At 35.3% G+C, this 15,825-nt stretch overlaps 1 protein-coding gene across 1 annotated transcript in view; it reads left to right on the top strand.

Moving 5' to 3' along the window:
• LOC113240329 (lysM and putative peptidoglycan-binding domain-containing protein 2) overlaps positions 1-14,407 on the top strand; it is a 29,573-nt gene extending 15,166 nt beyond the window's left edge. Inside the window, exons 3-4 of the mRNA XM_026477602.1 lie at positions 11,684-11,908; positions 13,395-14,407. Of these exons, the coding sequence (XP_026333387.1) occupies positions 11,684-11,891 (208 nt within the window). The 3' untranslated portion in view covers positions 11,892-11,908; positions 13,395-14,407. The remainder of the gene's footprint in view (positions 1-11,683; positions 11,909-13,394) is intronic.
• The last annotated feature ends 1,418 nt before the right edge of the window (positions 14,408-15,825 follow it).

The raw sequence follows: 15,825 nt of genomic DNA, 5'->3' as shown, positions 1-15,825 counted from the left end.
TTCTAGAATTCTATATAATCGATCGTACAATTTAATGTATGCAAGACAATGACTCAGCACAAGCTTTTGGAAGCCCTCAGACATGTTTTTCGTGTTATTGTCGCATTGTTCTGTAAAATAGCAAACCACGATATTATCTTTATCAACTCATGGAAGTATACGAAGTCAGAGAGTTTTTTTCACGTTTAACATATCTATTTAAGTACGTTACACTATATCTGGCGAGAGTGGTTTACTCACATTTAGGTACTGGGCCCCTACTAAGTTCATTTGTTTGTTCTAATCTATCCCACGGGAAATCTCTTGGTTGGCTCATCTTGGTTTCTTTACTGTGTCTTGCTTTTTCACTACTGACATTAAAAATATCTTTTAGTTCATTAGTAGGCAAATTATATTTGAAATCGTCATATTGAATAAATACTATTACTAATTTGCAACGATTTCATAAAATAAGAGTGTGAAAAATGTAGTGGTTATTTTTGTCTTTGTAAATTGATATTTCTTCACATTTATCATTTACTATATTTAGTTAAATAATCATAAGAAAACAACCTAAAAAAAACCCTGAAAAACCTGTCTCTCCAGTAGGGATAGGTATCGATTAAAAGGAATAATCGATGTTTTTGTGGAATATTCGATGTCATCTAGTTCGATTAATCGGATAATCGATGATTTCATACCGATTTTTGCTAAAAATATTATATAAAACTATATTTCATAAAAATGTTTTACAAATATGTTGAATTTTGTGTTCGATCTTTGTATTAATGATTACAACAAACTATAGTGGAGTAATTTCACAAATAATAATTGAATATCAATTCAATAAAAATTTTAAAAATATGTTAAAATTTGGAAAAAATAAAACCGTTTTTAAATCCAAATGTTCATTTTATTTAGTCGATTTTCGAAAAATGAGATTTGCGCGCAGTTCCGTGACACCAGAAAGATGGTTTACATAAGCAAATAATAAAATTTGTCTCCACCGCCTTTGAAAAATTTATAATTAATGCTGGTGTCGATACTACTATATTGTTGTAATTTGTGTACTTTAAGATAAGGCGGGAAATGAGGGTTACGTTACGAGGTCCCCATGCCTGCCGCCTGTGCCGCCACCCGTGTTTTCGAGGTTATTCTAGAAACCCTGGTACTATTAGCTTAAACTTAATGGAGTATTGTCTAGCTCTCTCTATACCTACCTAGTATTTTCAACTTTAGAAACAGGTAAGCAAAAAAGCAGGATCTGTAAACCGTAAGAGTACGAAAGTTACGTTATAAAATATGACTTACACAGCTAAGAAAATTCACCAACAGGCGTATGAAGTGATTAAAATATTTATATTTTGTCGATTACTATACGACCAATCAAAATATTTATATTTTGCCGATTAATCTATTTTTCTGCCACGATTAATTGGTACATCGATTGTTTTGGCAAAAAAATCGTTGATTTTTTGGTCGATACCCATCTCTACTCTCCAGTGGATTCTTGTTCCTAAGTAATCAGAACTGTATAATAAAGTTTTAGTGAAATGAAAAAAAAATCATAAACGGTAAATGTAAAATGAGAATTTCATCGCGCTCACACTGCGCGGCCGCCGTGTCATTTCGAACTTTTACGTTTTAACCTAAGTGAGCGTGTTTGTGGTCTATGGGGCGACCGCGCGGTTGTATTATTCCAAGGAATTTAAATGTTGTTGCCTAGTAAATAGAATTCAGATTTGCCATTAGTGTATGTGAAAGCGATAACTATGGGCGGTCGCCGCGCTGAAGGTAAAGACTTCGTAAATTTAAGGGGTGAAACTCACTTGTCAGTACGCTTAAATTCAGCGTTACTAGCATCACAAACATCTTCGTAAAACACACTATTGCTATGCCGTGATGTTGAGGCATGCTGACGAGTGGGTGCCACGTTTAGTAGTATATAGTTTGTTTACATTTAATATACTACCGTTGTAGATCATATTAATGTGTTTGTGTTTACATTGTGCCATTAAACTAGTCTTGGGATTCGATGCTCCGCTACCCACCCATTACATTTATTTATAAACTTATATAAACGATTAGCTTTATTTCATTATTGTTACCGAAATTTGTAATCCTCGATAATGATAGACTTTGCGCAACAGTGTGGAATAGGAGTTACACCTGTTACAAAGGCGGTAAAATAGTTTTAAGCAGCATTTTATCCAGGGTCCTTGACAATTTTTGTTTTTAAGCCATATATCGACTCATCCGAAGAACAGAGTCTAAGAGAGAGAGAGAATAAGTGCGTTACGAGAACAATTTTCTTATTAAAACTAAGGCCTACGTAAAGATGTTTTGAGAATTTATATATCTTATTTCATTTCGGAAATATAAAATCGAGCAACGGTCGATCTGACATCCACAGCGAAGAAGAACAAACGAAATGTACTATGTCCTGAGAACAAGTAGTCTTGCACATACATCTTTGTTCTACGGATGAGTCGATATATACCCATCTCTGAAGCTTTTGCCGGGCCGTTTGTTCCGGAGACCAGATCGACTTAAATGTTGCACGTTGCACTGGGCCGCTAAAGCACCTGTCCATAGCAGTTGAGTGCCACCCAGAGCTTTAAATCGCAAAGATCTGAGGTGCACTGTTATTGCGCCCGTCACTTTGAAACATAAGTTGACAAGTTCTATATGCCTGCAATCTCACCAACACCCTTACCCTGCAAATCCGGAACGCAGTAATGCTTACATTGCTTACAATGCTTGATGGCAGAAGTAGGTACTTCCCTAGACGAACTGTCACGATGAGCTCTACTGCTATTATGAGAGAAATTATTAAATGAATGATGTTCATATTTTGTTCAACTTATTGTCGCATTACTTTATCAAACTCGTATCTTAAAGCACAAAGTTACTGAAATGCCAAAAATGGATTGTGTGTACTAATTTTGCAGGTTGATTTCACATCACATTCCCTTCATATTTACACACGCCATTTACCTATTCTTAAGAGGGAGCTGCTAAAAAAGTTTTGACGTTGGCTCCGCCCAAATTTGTGAAACAAATATATGCCTGAAGTTCGCGTGACATGCGACAGGAGATGTTGAATTTTGCGCATTAAAAGTACCAAATTCGTTTTAGCGGAATAACTCTAAAACTAAAGGGATTAAAAAAAAATCCGTAGTGACAGTTCTCGATCATGCATAAATATAATTAATTATTTAATTTTTGTCCTAATAACCTGTGTAGCATTTCGAGGATGAATCGAAAAAATGTGAAAATTAGAGGTCATTTCGTGATTTTTATCTATCGAGGAAACTTTATTGTTTTATGTTTCTGATTAGTGTCGATGCTTGAATATATCGTTTTAACTTTAAAGTGGATATACCCCTCTAAAATCAAATCGCAGATTAGGTGTTTTTCCTCTGCTCCCTCTTAAAGTAATGCACCCAAATAAACACCCTTGATAAGTAATTTAAAATAAATAGAAAGTTTTGCCATCTCTTCAATAATCTTTTATAAGATACGAGTTTGAGAAAGTAAACCGTCATTATGTGCTGTAATGCCGACCTTAAGAATTGCACTCGTTTTTTAAGTTGTGCTAAATAAAATACCACACAGACCCGTGTTCAACAGTGGAACGTGTATAGAACCATTACAATTAATCCAAATTAATTAGAGCAGTATCTTATTTACACTCTCGCCTTATTACGTGTTGATTGCTATGACCTTCAGTGTATTTTTACTAAAGTTAGTAGGTATCTGTTTACTTCATGGTAGTATTTCCCTGGACGATTTCTTTTAAAAGGCGCTCTACTGCTACTATCACAAGTGTAATAGCTAGTACTGTAATTAGCTAATATTTGTAATAGCTTCACTATTTAATACGGAATGATCTCTCAACCGATACGAGTTGTTATAAAATAGCCGGTCTGAGAGTGCTAGTATCATCGAGTATATAACCAGAAGTAGAAACGAACTAAGGGCCATCCATCCCTGGCAACTCATCAGTCAAATCGTACTGATATTACTTTTAAATATCAAGTCTTGTTTGCGCTGAAATCACAAATTAGAGAGCTGAAATAGTACAGCGCCAACAACCAACTTGTGTGTACGACCCGTATGTTCCAAAAATATTATTTATTTATTGTAATAAAGATAATATCACTTACTATGTGGGGCTGTACCATTCGGTGGTGTGGGAAAAACAGAAAAACATCTAATTAGAAAACAAACGGAATCACATTTCTTCGGTAATTAAATATTAAATAATATGTAATTTTTCAATTATCGACCACTATAGCAAAGCTCAAGTTAAACTGGTCGATTTGAAGTGGAACAATTGACGAGACCCGTCAATTGTTTCGAATTCGGGCTGACCAGTCGGAGCGCAGTTGTCACCGTAATGATATGGCAAAATAGTTTTCAAACAAATTAAATGACATTTCGTCTCTATTTCTGGTTTATACTCGATGGTTAGTATGAAAATGTAATGTCAAGGTCACGCATTAAGTGTTGCTAAATTGTGACAATTAAACGTTCGTGGTATAATTGATTATCTAACGACAGTGGATGAAACTGGAACATGCCATTGTGACCCCTGTGTTAGTGCGTTATTTTGTAGCGACAAACATACAATCTAGTCAGCGGACTATTGTACGTTTTGTTTTATTAATATTACTTATGTACTTATGATTATGATGTCATGATAAAATTTACAGTAGCAGTACAATGTTAATCGTGTGTGAAAGCGCGTCAAGTAAGTAAACTACAATTTTTTTCATAAGCATTTGAAACGATTTGGATATACATTATGCGTACAGAAAAGACTTTAAGTAGCTGTAGAGCTCAATATATATATATGAGCTAGAAAAGACTTTGAAAGTGTAAGCAAACTCAAATACTGTTTATTTCATAGGTAAGCAAATTACATTTGAGATCGTTGTAAATAAACGTTGGAACACATTTATCATTTACAATATTTATTTCAAACATCTTAGATCGAGACTACCTGCAAGAGCTAAACGGATGACTACAACGGATTTTTGTCATCCAAATATAAAGTTTTTATTTCGCTATAGTTTTAAACCTCAAAAAATGGCTATGGCAAATGGCAAATTTTGAAAATCGTATTATACAAGCGTATACATAACAGTATATAGGCATGCAAAGTAAGTTCAATCGAAATTGGGTTCTTTTAATTACACCAGTTGACTCGTATAATACTTTTTGCACAGTGACATTATACTCTCACGCCCTTGGATTCGCATTGGGTTAGGCAGAGACTATTTTTTATTTTATTTATTTTAATTTCATTTATTCATGGTAAACTATAACAATATACAAATATAACTAAAAGAAACAGTGATTGTTTCTCTCTCCTCTCTTCGTTTATATTCATCAATCTATTCATACATGGCCCGTTTATTCTTGACACTATAGTCAGTTCACACTTCATCTGAGACTATTCTTTGTGGTTGTCTTCTTTCAATAAAGCCTCACATTCGCACATAGTCACATTCTATATTTTTATATTTGTGTAAATAAGTTAAGATACCTAGTGAGTGTAAACGAACAAGTCGTGCGCCTGGTATTAAGCGATTATCCATAGCAGTTAAGTGCCGATCAGATCTCGACTCACGACTTGTTCGTCCTGTCACTAGATATTATAAAAATAAACACTGCCATTGCGCCTGTCACCCTTGAGACATAAGTTGACAAGTCTCATGTGCCTGTAATTTCACCAGCACCGCGGAACGCAATTATGCTTAGGTACAATACTGCTTGTCGGCAGAAATAGGTAAGGTTGGCACTGGACGAACTCCACTGCTACTAAGAAAATTGGTGTAGGTGCCTTGAAATACCAGTCTTTTTATCCGCGAATCCGACAAACCATTCCTTATTCAGAAGTGGCTCCTTTTTCACGAATTTGGTGGGATTTATATTACCGATACAAACGACAAAGGGCTAGACTTGACTTTCCTATTCAAAGTTAATTCATAGGTATGAATGAGAATAAAAGCTTATGTGTCGATCCATAGGCGATGGAAGCGATCGTAAGGAACTTTTGACTGCATACTGACACATTTTGATCGACGATTATCGTAATATATGGTTGTCGTAATTTGATAACTAATATCTACTCGAAAATGTACGAAAATAGAGTTCGCTCACAATCGATCATTATCAGTCAATCACTATCAAAATATAGTAGGAATCTAAACGATTTCTTATCGACCTATCTATTTATGAAGTATATCAATTTATATGCTAATCGTATCCTAGGTTTATATTGTTTCGTGTAAGTTGCACATATTTTTTTACATAATGTGATTTGACATAGTTATAAATTAGTATAAAAACATTTAACTTTTACTATGATTTAAATTTTTATTGAATGGATATTCAATTTTTTTTTATGTGAAATTACTCCACTAGTTTGTTATAATTATTAATACAAAAAAAGTCAAAAAGGTTAAAAAGTCGTCGAAAAACGACAATAAGCACATAGAAAGATACGTGAGGTGTGCCGGTTCGTTCCATGGCTTAGTTGGCATAGCGTCTGGCACGGTTTGCTAGAAGACGTCGATTGGAATCCGGTCGGATCGAAGGAATTTTTTCTAAGTGTTCGATCTTTGTATTAATAATTATAACAAACTAGTGAAGTAATGTCACATACAAAAAAAATAATATCAATTCAATAAAAATTTAAATGTAGTGAATAGCAATATCTCTAGCCGGGACTGGTAGCTGTAAAGGTATCTAACTGGGTGACGAAATACTTTCATAGATTTCTCACAGATGGCCCTACGGCTAAAAAGTCGATGAAAAACCAAATGCAAAGATACGACAACAAGCACATAGAAAAATTTGTGAGGTCGGTTTGTAGCTTTACCTTAGAAAAGGCTCGGTCCAAAATATTTATTGTAAGAGATGATAAAAGAGGAAAAGGAAGGCAATAAAATAATAAAACAAGTAATAAAATGTTATAAAAATGTATAAAATAACACAATACTCACCTGAAAAGGACGTGTATAACTAGATAAATAATTTTAATAGTAATCAATGTGAAGTTTAACAATAAGTAAATGAATGTGATTTGTGATTTCCGGGCACATCCTCTCGTTTCAAGAAATTTGATGAGAACGACTACAGTTCGATCAAACGTAAGTGTAGTAGTGAAGGAAAAGACAATTTGAGAATGATTCAAAGTCTTCAAAATAAGTGGCCAGGAACCAGAGGAAAAGAGGTCCCACCTTTATATCATCCTCTTGACGATGAATAAAGGAGGTCAACATCGTCCCAGGCTGGTATGAACACTCACTACAGAGCTTCTTTTTCGTGATATTAAATGGGTTTTCATGCCAACTAATACTTGTTTGTTAAGACTTTATATCTGGTTGTTAAAAAAGTTTATTTGAAGTTTCATGGACTCTATTTCTGAACAACCTTTGAAGTGACGAACCAATATTAGAAATACATGTGTAAATAAAAAAACAAACAAATTAATGTAACATACAACCCTATAATTATATAAACATATTTTAGTAGACTATACGAGTATATAACTGCAATTTTTGCATAATTCGAATTTACAATTTTTTAATTTCTTTTATATAATATCAAGCCACGGAACGAACATGTCGTGCGCCTGATGGTATGCTACACGCCTATCCATAACAGTTGCAGTGCCACTCAGAGCTTTAAATCGCCAAGATCTGAAGCTCCTCAGCCACTTGCCACTACGCCCGTCACCCTGAGACATAAGTTGACAAGTCCCATGTGTCTGTTTTTTCACCAGCTCCCTTACCCTTCAAACCCGGAACGCAGTAATGCTGACATTACTGCTTGGCGGCGGAAATAGGTAAGATGGTAGTAATTCCCTGGACGAACTCTTTCACAAGAAGCTCGACTGCTACAAAAATTTACATTTACATTTTACAAATCTCTTGATCGGCCAAATTAAATGAATAATGTTTTCAAAATATATCTTTGCATTTTCCTACTGTTGTGCAGTGTTCATAAAAACATCTTTTGTCTATCTTGGAGGGTTATTTTTAATTGGCCGAAAATTTCTAAACACGACATGCCAATAATTAAAACAAACAACTTTCTTTCTACGAATTGAAAAATCCGAGCTAAATGTTTCCATGTCACATGCTTGTATCAGCCGTTTACATCGATTATTTCTATCAGTAGTTAAAAATGTTTGTCTTCATTTCTGTTAGTGATAAAAATTATTGAATAATAACCCTGCATTTGATTTGAAAACTATTGGATAATAAGCGATTTCAATAAAACCGTACGCTATGTAGTTGTAATAAAGATGTGGAAGGTAGAGAACGAGTGAATGTGATGTCGCGAATCTGGCTGATCTTGGGTATATTCCGTTGCGATGACGTCATTCGTAAATGCTGTAGTTCATTTTGGTATTTTTCACTTGTTCACAATACTTGCAGTCGGTTCTTTATTTGCGAACACTATTAATAAATTCGTACTACCAGTAAGTGGTTGTTGCTATGGAGGCAACGCATTCCCATTTCGATTTTTAAATTTTTGCGCGATTGAGGACCCTCGAAAAAAACCGCAGTAAGTCAAATTTCTATTTAGTGTTGTTCCTTTATTTAATTATAAAATTTGGCTCGACATTTCCTACATATTATGTATGAAAAGATGAAAATCTGTTTTCAGGAATGTTTTCATAACATCTCAATGCGCCTCTTTAATACTTTGTGCGGAGACTCTCCGATACCAACGCTTTTTTCTAGCGAGACACGTCGCCCACATTTTGTAGTAACGCACACACACTCACATAGCTCCGCACTAGAGAAACCCTGTGTCGCGGGTGCCATGGATACACACATAGACAACCACAAGTTACACCGAAACTTCGTAGTGTTGTGGAATAAGACAGGGAATTCAACTTGTTACAGGTTGTAACTATTTATAATACTTTATGTATATAGCTTTTATGATTTCAATTTAGAGTATGTTTAGTGAATGCGTCAAAAAACAACAGGAAAATTGTACATTATTTTGCATTTCATTTATAAGATTACAACAAGTCAATGTAGAGACTTATGAATAGAATAAAATAATTTATTTCTTGTTATCAGCGTCACAATATTACAATTTAAAATAAAATGTGAAAGTGTAATATGATCATCACTAATATAAAGAACAATAATTTCTCTGAAATAAAATGGTTATGCTATGTAAACACAGTACCTACATCTATGTCCTTCTGGTAAACCCATATGTACGCGTAGGCTAAGAATACATATATTACGATGCTCACGGGCAAAGTTGCTATTCTCCTATTCAGTACTACGTGTGAAGTACTCTGAGAAGATCGAACAAGAAACTCTAGGGATAGCTTTATTCAAATAAACTTAAATACTATGGATTACACTTTGTATCAAATTTGTGTGGAGTCTGGAGTCGTGTCGTCTTTCTGTAATCTTGATCAACAAGTAGTCTTCAATTTTGTAATATGACTTTTCATTTAAAATACTAATGTAAGTTTAAACTTAGAAAATGATAATCTTAATATATGCTCCAGAATATTATTGTAAAAACGTATACAGTTCCCCTTAAATCTTTTACCTTAGTTAAACGAAATTATGGTACCATGAGTTTGGACTTGCTTTTTAGGTTAGTATTATAAATTATGTTTATTTTTACGGCATACAAAATATTTGAGCAAATGTACTGTCATGCCACAGTCTGTGTACCTGTGTCTCCTTAATTTTTTTTTTAATGAAAATGTTATATTGTTGTGTACATTTGCATCGAATATACATTGTTAAAAAATTGTTATACTCCTCGCCACAGACGTGCAATACTATAAGAAGACTATTAAATTGCTTAGATAAACCGACTTAATCATATACGCTGCAGCAGCTCACCAAATAACGGAAATAATCTAAAACTGGGGCATATCCGCTGCCCGGAATGTTGAGTTCGCGCATAAAAGGCGATGTGTCACGTTACGCGATCTCGTTTTAACCGCCACTTGCAAGTTAACAATGATATTTTCATTATTGAACCGAATCGTGTACGCTGTTGTCTTGATAAAGTTATATCGGTTCAGGTAAATGTAATTAATTAAAAGATATGTATTCGTCGGATTATACTTTGCGCAATATAAGACAATTGGGCTGTCATAGAATTCAAGATCTACTTGTAAAAACTTGGTTATTGTTAGCAAGTGGATTAACTTCATTAAATAGGTATTTGTTATGCAAGGCTGCAAAGTTGTTGTTTGGGGCGAGTGCTTGTATTGAAACTTGAGCAAGCGAAGGAATCGAAGTTCAAAAATTGAATCCCGAGCGTAGCAAGGGTTTCAAGGCACGAGACAAAAAACAACTTTCCTGCGAGCGAAACACACGACTTTTCACCTCACTATAGCGAGGAAAATGGTGGATGAAAGAAAAACAGTTGAGCTATAACAAATCAGTTTTTATCACCGTTAGACTCAGACTCGCTCATGTTTTGTTTTTTTTTTTCAATTTATTACAGTACAATTCAATCCAAAGTATTGAAAGTGAAGTGATTAAAATGAAAATTTGAAAAAAGTAAGTTTAGTTTTGGGTGCGTTCTTAATTTACACCACATAAAATTTTATCTTCTTTGTATTATAATTTATGTGGTAACGAAATTATTTTAGTTCATCGACAAATTAAAATAATTTAATAAACAAAATTAATTAATGTGGTCAATTTAACAGTCAACCATAATAAGAATAAAATATGCCAACAGATCTAAATTACATAAATAATGTACGACAAATCACGTAGTTGAACGTGTCATTATGATATTTTTTTCATCGAAGGAAAAGTTAGGCGCACCACAGTCCATCGTGAGGTTCGAATTTCAAAATCCTTTTCCACGCTAGCATGCAAAATTTCGAATTAGAAAGAAAGTCTTTCCGAGCTAGTGAGGTGAAAAGCTATTTTAAACAAAAAAAGAGTAGCGTCTGTATAATTTTATATTATAATTGTTTCTTCGCATCTATGATCCGTATTTTTAATCGACTTAAAAAATAAAGGAGGAAGTTCTCAATTCGACTGCATTGTTTTTGTATGTATGTTACGCGATAACTCCGGAATAAAAATTTGTGAACATTTGTGAACCGATTTTGATGATTCTTTTTTTGTTGGAAAGAGAGTACCTTAGTATTGGACCCATTTAAATTCGAAGGAACTATTGAATGAATGACGAATCCTGTTTCGCGCACTTTCCGGTAACCGATTTCAATAAAACTTGGCAAATAGATGTAATTGCACGAACTTTGGAGGCCTGTTTATTTTATAATACAAAAAATACAAAATACAAAATAATTTATTTTACAAATGAACTTGTGCAGGCACATTACAATTTAGTTACGACAAAAAACCAGGTAACACAACTCAATTGTAGCGTATATCGCGTACAGAGAATTTCCTACGATTCCTGCACTAGGCAAAGCCTGTCTCGCAAGTAATCGATAAAAACATTGTAACTGTTTATTATTATTAAAAGGTTATAAAAAAGTTATGTATGTAGTTTTCGGCACTCTTCACATTAAGGCATACCTTGAGTACAGTCATCTATCTTGGTTAAGATTTAATCATAATCTTCAAAGGTTTATTAAGGAAAATGACATATTTGAAGTCAACTTTAGGTTTTACTTTATTTTATAAAGGGAATATGTTTAACGTTGCAGATTTGTGAAGGATCTAGAAGACGGGTTCGTGCGTCACAGGCCGACGGCCCGATTGCGTCAGTCCGCGTCGTTGGGGGCGTCGACGTCGTACAACGAGGTGATTCCGCCGCCGCTGCCGCCGCCGCCCTCGACCCTCACGCAGGGCCGCCGTGTCGACTCCTCGCTGAAGCGGCTCGAAAGGGCTCATGACGATATTTTCCAATTGTAGCGGTCGAGACAGCGCAGGTATTTAACTTTACAAATTTGTTCATCTGTCGTGTACTATAGTAGTTTATGCGACTGTTACATAATGAAAGGCATTAAAACACGAGTGTGCGTTTATGAAAAGAGCTGACAGGCGAGTTTCATAAAAACATCACAGACTGTTTTAATGCCTAATTTTGTATATTTACATACACTGCTTATCATATATAATATGTTACACATATTATAAGCTTTCTATGATTAGTTTAGGAACCGCATGTTACGACTGGCGAAATGGCGGCAAATAAAAACTTTTCTCACGCATGTCACACAACCGTAGTTTTTACATTAGAGTCCGCCCCAACTATCATATCGTTCGATATCAAACAACGTGTGAAATTTGTCAAAATTGTTTGCTATTGACATTTCATTTCGAATAAAACTTAATCGCGACTGATATTAGAATTGAGGTCGAATCAAATTATTTTGTTTTTCGGAGATATTCGAAATTTGAATGTAAGAATAAAATCGAATTTGATGTTATTAATAAGCAATAATAATATTGTCACATATAAGAAATTTCTCCTTACAAAACAGTTTATCTTTATGCCGGTCGTAGTTTGCGGTTTTTGAACACATCGTAGAGGGTTTATGATATGTGTGTAGATAATATATCGACACCAGTGGCTGTAATCTCGTTCTCCGTCCGACATTCGTCCGAAATAATTACTGTCAAATTACTAAGACTCGACCGAATTATAAGACGCATGATGCAAATGAAGCTTCATGCTCGACTAGTTGTTTAATTTGGTCGAATTTTACTTATCTAACAGTAATTGTTTCGGACGGAGGAACGAGAGTAAACTCCCAGCAATTAAACAGTACGCCAACTCGACGATATTTTAATGCCAAATTAATCAGCTAATTTAAATTGTAAATTAAGAAAATAATGTAAAAGTAATAATATTAACATATTTTATTGTCTACGATGAATAACTAGTAGTAATTAAAAAGTTACCGCAAGTTACTCTTTTATAAGCTCTGGTGAAAAGTTGCAATCTTTAAGTTAGCATGCCTTGCTGGTGTCGATATATGTATATGTCGTATATAATATGTCATTTAGTAAGGTGGCACATACCTGATATCGGCTGCAGTATCAGTATAGTAAGAGGTCCCTACCGCCCAGTGGTCGGCGCGGAAAAAAACCTGAATTACCTGTATAAAATACAAATATGTACTTTTTTTTTTTGTGTTGATGGGCGTCGATCGAAATTTTTTTGTCTTGCCTAAGTGGGCGGTGAACCAAAAAGTTTGGGAATCTATGACCTAAAGGATCTCATACAATACGAATATAATTATCGAAAGAGAACATTTATTTTTTTATCGATATTTTTTTTGAAATAGACTCATCGTAGTTGAGTAAAACCTCGAAGGGCATTAACACTTCAAACTATGGGTCATAACAAAAAACAACCACTTAATGCCTCAGATCAAACAGTCCAATAACATATTCTTATCACTTTTGCAGATATGCGCGGTTCCAATGAACGCTGACGTTATAGCCTGTGACGTCATAGTGCTATACAGTGCGAATGCGTCCCTAGACGCTAAGTACACTCGGTGAGTTCACCCGTGTCGAGTCACGCGAAGTGATATTAGATAATAATGTAAAAGATCTGTTTTCTAACTTTTTATGTATTCTGTAGCAGTTGGACTTTATAAACATCGAATAAGTTTTTTTTCGTGTGTTTTAGCGTGATAATCGATCATATTTCGATGGTCTATGGCGTGTCTTTATACGGAGATGTGCTAGATTTGAGGTAAGCAACGAGTATTCGTTGCTTGTCTATAAATTTTGACGAGTATCACCCATTTGCTTTCCGTTAATTTTGAACATCAAATCATCGATGTCAAAAGTGAAATAGTTACAGTTAGAAAGAAACAGCAATAGCTTAGTGTGACGTCACACTCATTGGTGCCATACACCATACATGCTATTACATACTACACGACCACACTTTAAACATTAATACTTCCTGTGTTAGTTGAAATATCGATATTTGAATTTTTATATCCGTCTAAACAATATGTTTACCTTTATTATCCTAGTATATTGTCCACCATAGTTATTTCACATGGTTCATACTTTCCCTTTGTAGAACGTCATGAGGCGCAAAGCGAAAATCAAAATAATTTTAATGTTTAATTTATGATGTCACGACGTCGCGCTGTGATTTATAATCTTCTATGAAATCCTTATATTTAGATTTTTTTCGACTGAAATTTTTTATTTACTAATCGATTAATGAAACATAAATTAAATTAACCGAATATTTTTTTTGGTACATGCGACCATAGATAATGATAACCTTATGTAAAAAATAACCTCACTGACACTGGCCCAAACCTAGTGGCCATCATTAAGGACAATAATCTCAGTACAGAGTACTAACAAAACCGACCTCAAAGTACGTGAAATTACATCTATTTACTGAAATATCTCTAGTTCGCCACTATACAGGACTTGACACAGGAGATAATAAAAATAGGTTCTCACTACTCAAAGTATATTGAGAGAGAAAAACGCCTTGAATTGGAGAATAGCAAAACCAACCATTAAAATAATTGCTCCTTAAGTAAAATTTAGGCGATATTTATTAAAATGAATGTTCGTGCGTGATCAGCCACCCTTAGAGGTGGATGATTTTCTTCAAAATAATCATGGGACCACTATGGAGGTACCCTCTTTCCAACAAAAAAAGAATCATGAAAATCGGTTCACAAATACCGGAGCTATCGCGTAACATTCATACAAAAATAACACAGTCGAATTGAGAACCTCGTCCTTTTTTTGAAGTCGGTTAAAAATAATAATAGCCTCACTTTTGGACTAACATTTTTCGAATACGATTTTAAGATATTATTCGTAAGAACATTATTGGAAAATCTAGTGATATATTAAATTGAAACCTTCAAAACATAGGCGAAAGTTTTACTTATTCTATTTATTGAGTGATTGGATATGAATTTCATTTAAACCGCTTGTTTACCTTTCATCTAGAATGGATTGAAGGAAACTATGGGTAACTCTATACCTCTTAAGAATTAATTGTTTACGGTTAAACCAAGTCGTCGCCCGGGAACCGCATTGCACTCGTACACAAAATGTGTTTAAGGCGATTACCACACTGCACCGCGCCCCGCGTCGGAGCGCGGGACTCGGAACCACGCGCGCGGTGGCGCAGACGCAGATCTGCGTCAACGCGCGGTTTAAACTGCGCGGGGGCAGCGGTCTAGCGACCCCGCGCCACTTAAAGTACTCGCTTCGTAGTTGATCGCTGTAGAGATTGTACATGTAGCTGAGATCCTTCTTTGACATCAATGGTTAGTAATACATCACTCATTCGGAACGCTGCAGTATTTGGTTTCTGTTTACTCAAATAAAAAGACACCGAAGATATTGGATACATCTCTTTTTACGAACCAGATCGATAAAAAATCTCAGCTACATTTACAATCACTACGGCGATCAACTACGAAGCGAGTACTTTAAGTGGCGCGGGGCCGCTAGACCGCTACCCCCGCGCAGATTAAACCGCGCCTTGACGCAGACCTGCGTCTCCGCCACCGCGCGCGTGACTCCGCGTCATGCGCTCCGTCGCATGGCGCGGTGCAGTGTGTTAATCGCCTTAGGGCTCATTCAGAGTGGAGGCGCGGGCGTGCGGGTCTTGGCGTCTTCTCTATCACAGTGCCGCAGCGACTACGAGCGGGTAGATCCACACATCGAAATCTCAAACAGACGCTTGACGCTAGACCAAGCACTCACACACACATGCGGATGATTTTGCTATTGAAGTGGTTCTGTGTGGCCAGATAGCGTTTGACCCTAAGCTTCTATAGGAAATGTAAAACTTCCTTTTCCATTGGACATCGTAAGACTTCCTTTTCCATTGGACATC

This window comes from Hyposmocoma kahamanoa, unplaced genomic scaffold (genome assembly GCF_003589595.1).
Source record: "Hyposmocoma kahamanoa isolate Upper Pololo Valley unplaced genomic scaffold, ASM358959v1 132, whole genome shotgun sequence".
Taxonomy (NCBI): domain Eukaryota; kingdom Metazoa; phylum Arthropoda; class Insecta; order Lepidoptera; family Cosmopterigidae; genus Hyposmocoma; species Hyposmocoma kahamanoa.
The sequence above is the reverse complement of the archived record's forward strand: the minus strand, read 5'-3'. Positions and strand labels throughout refer to the sequence as shown.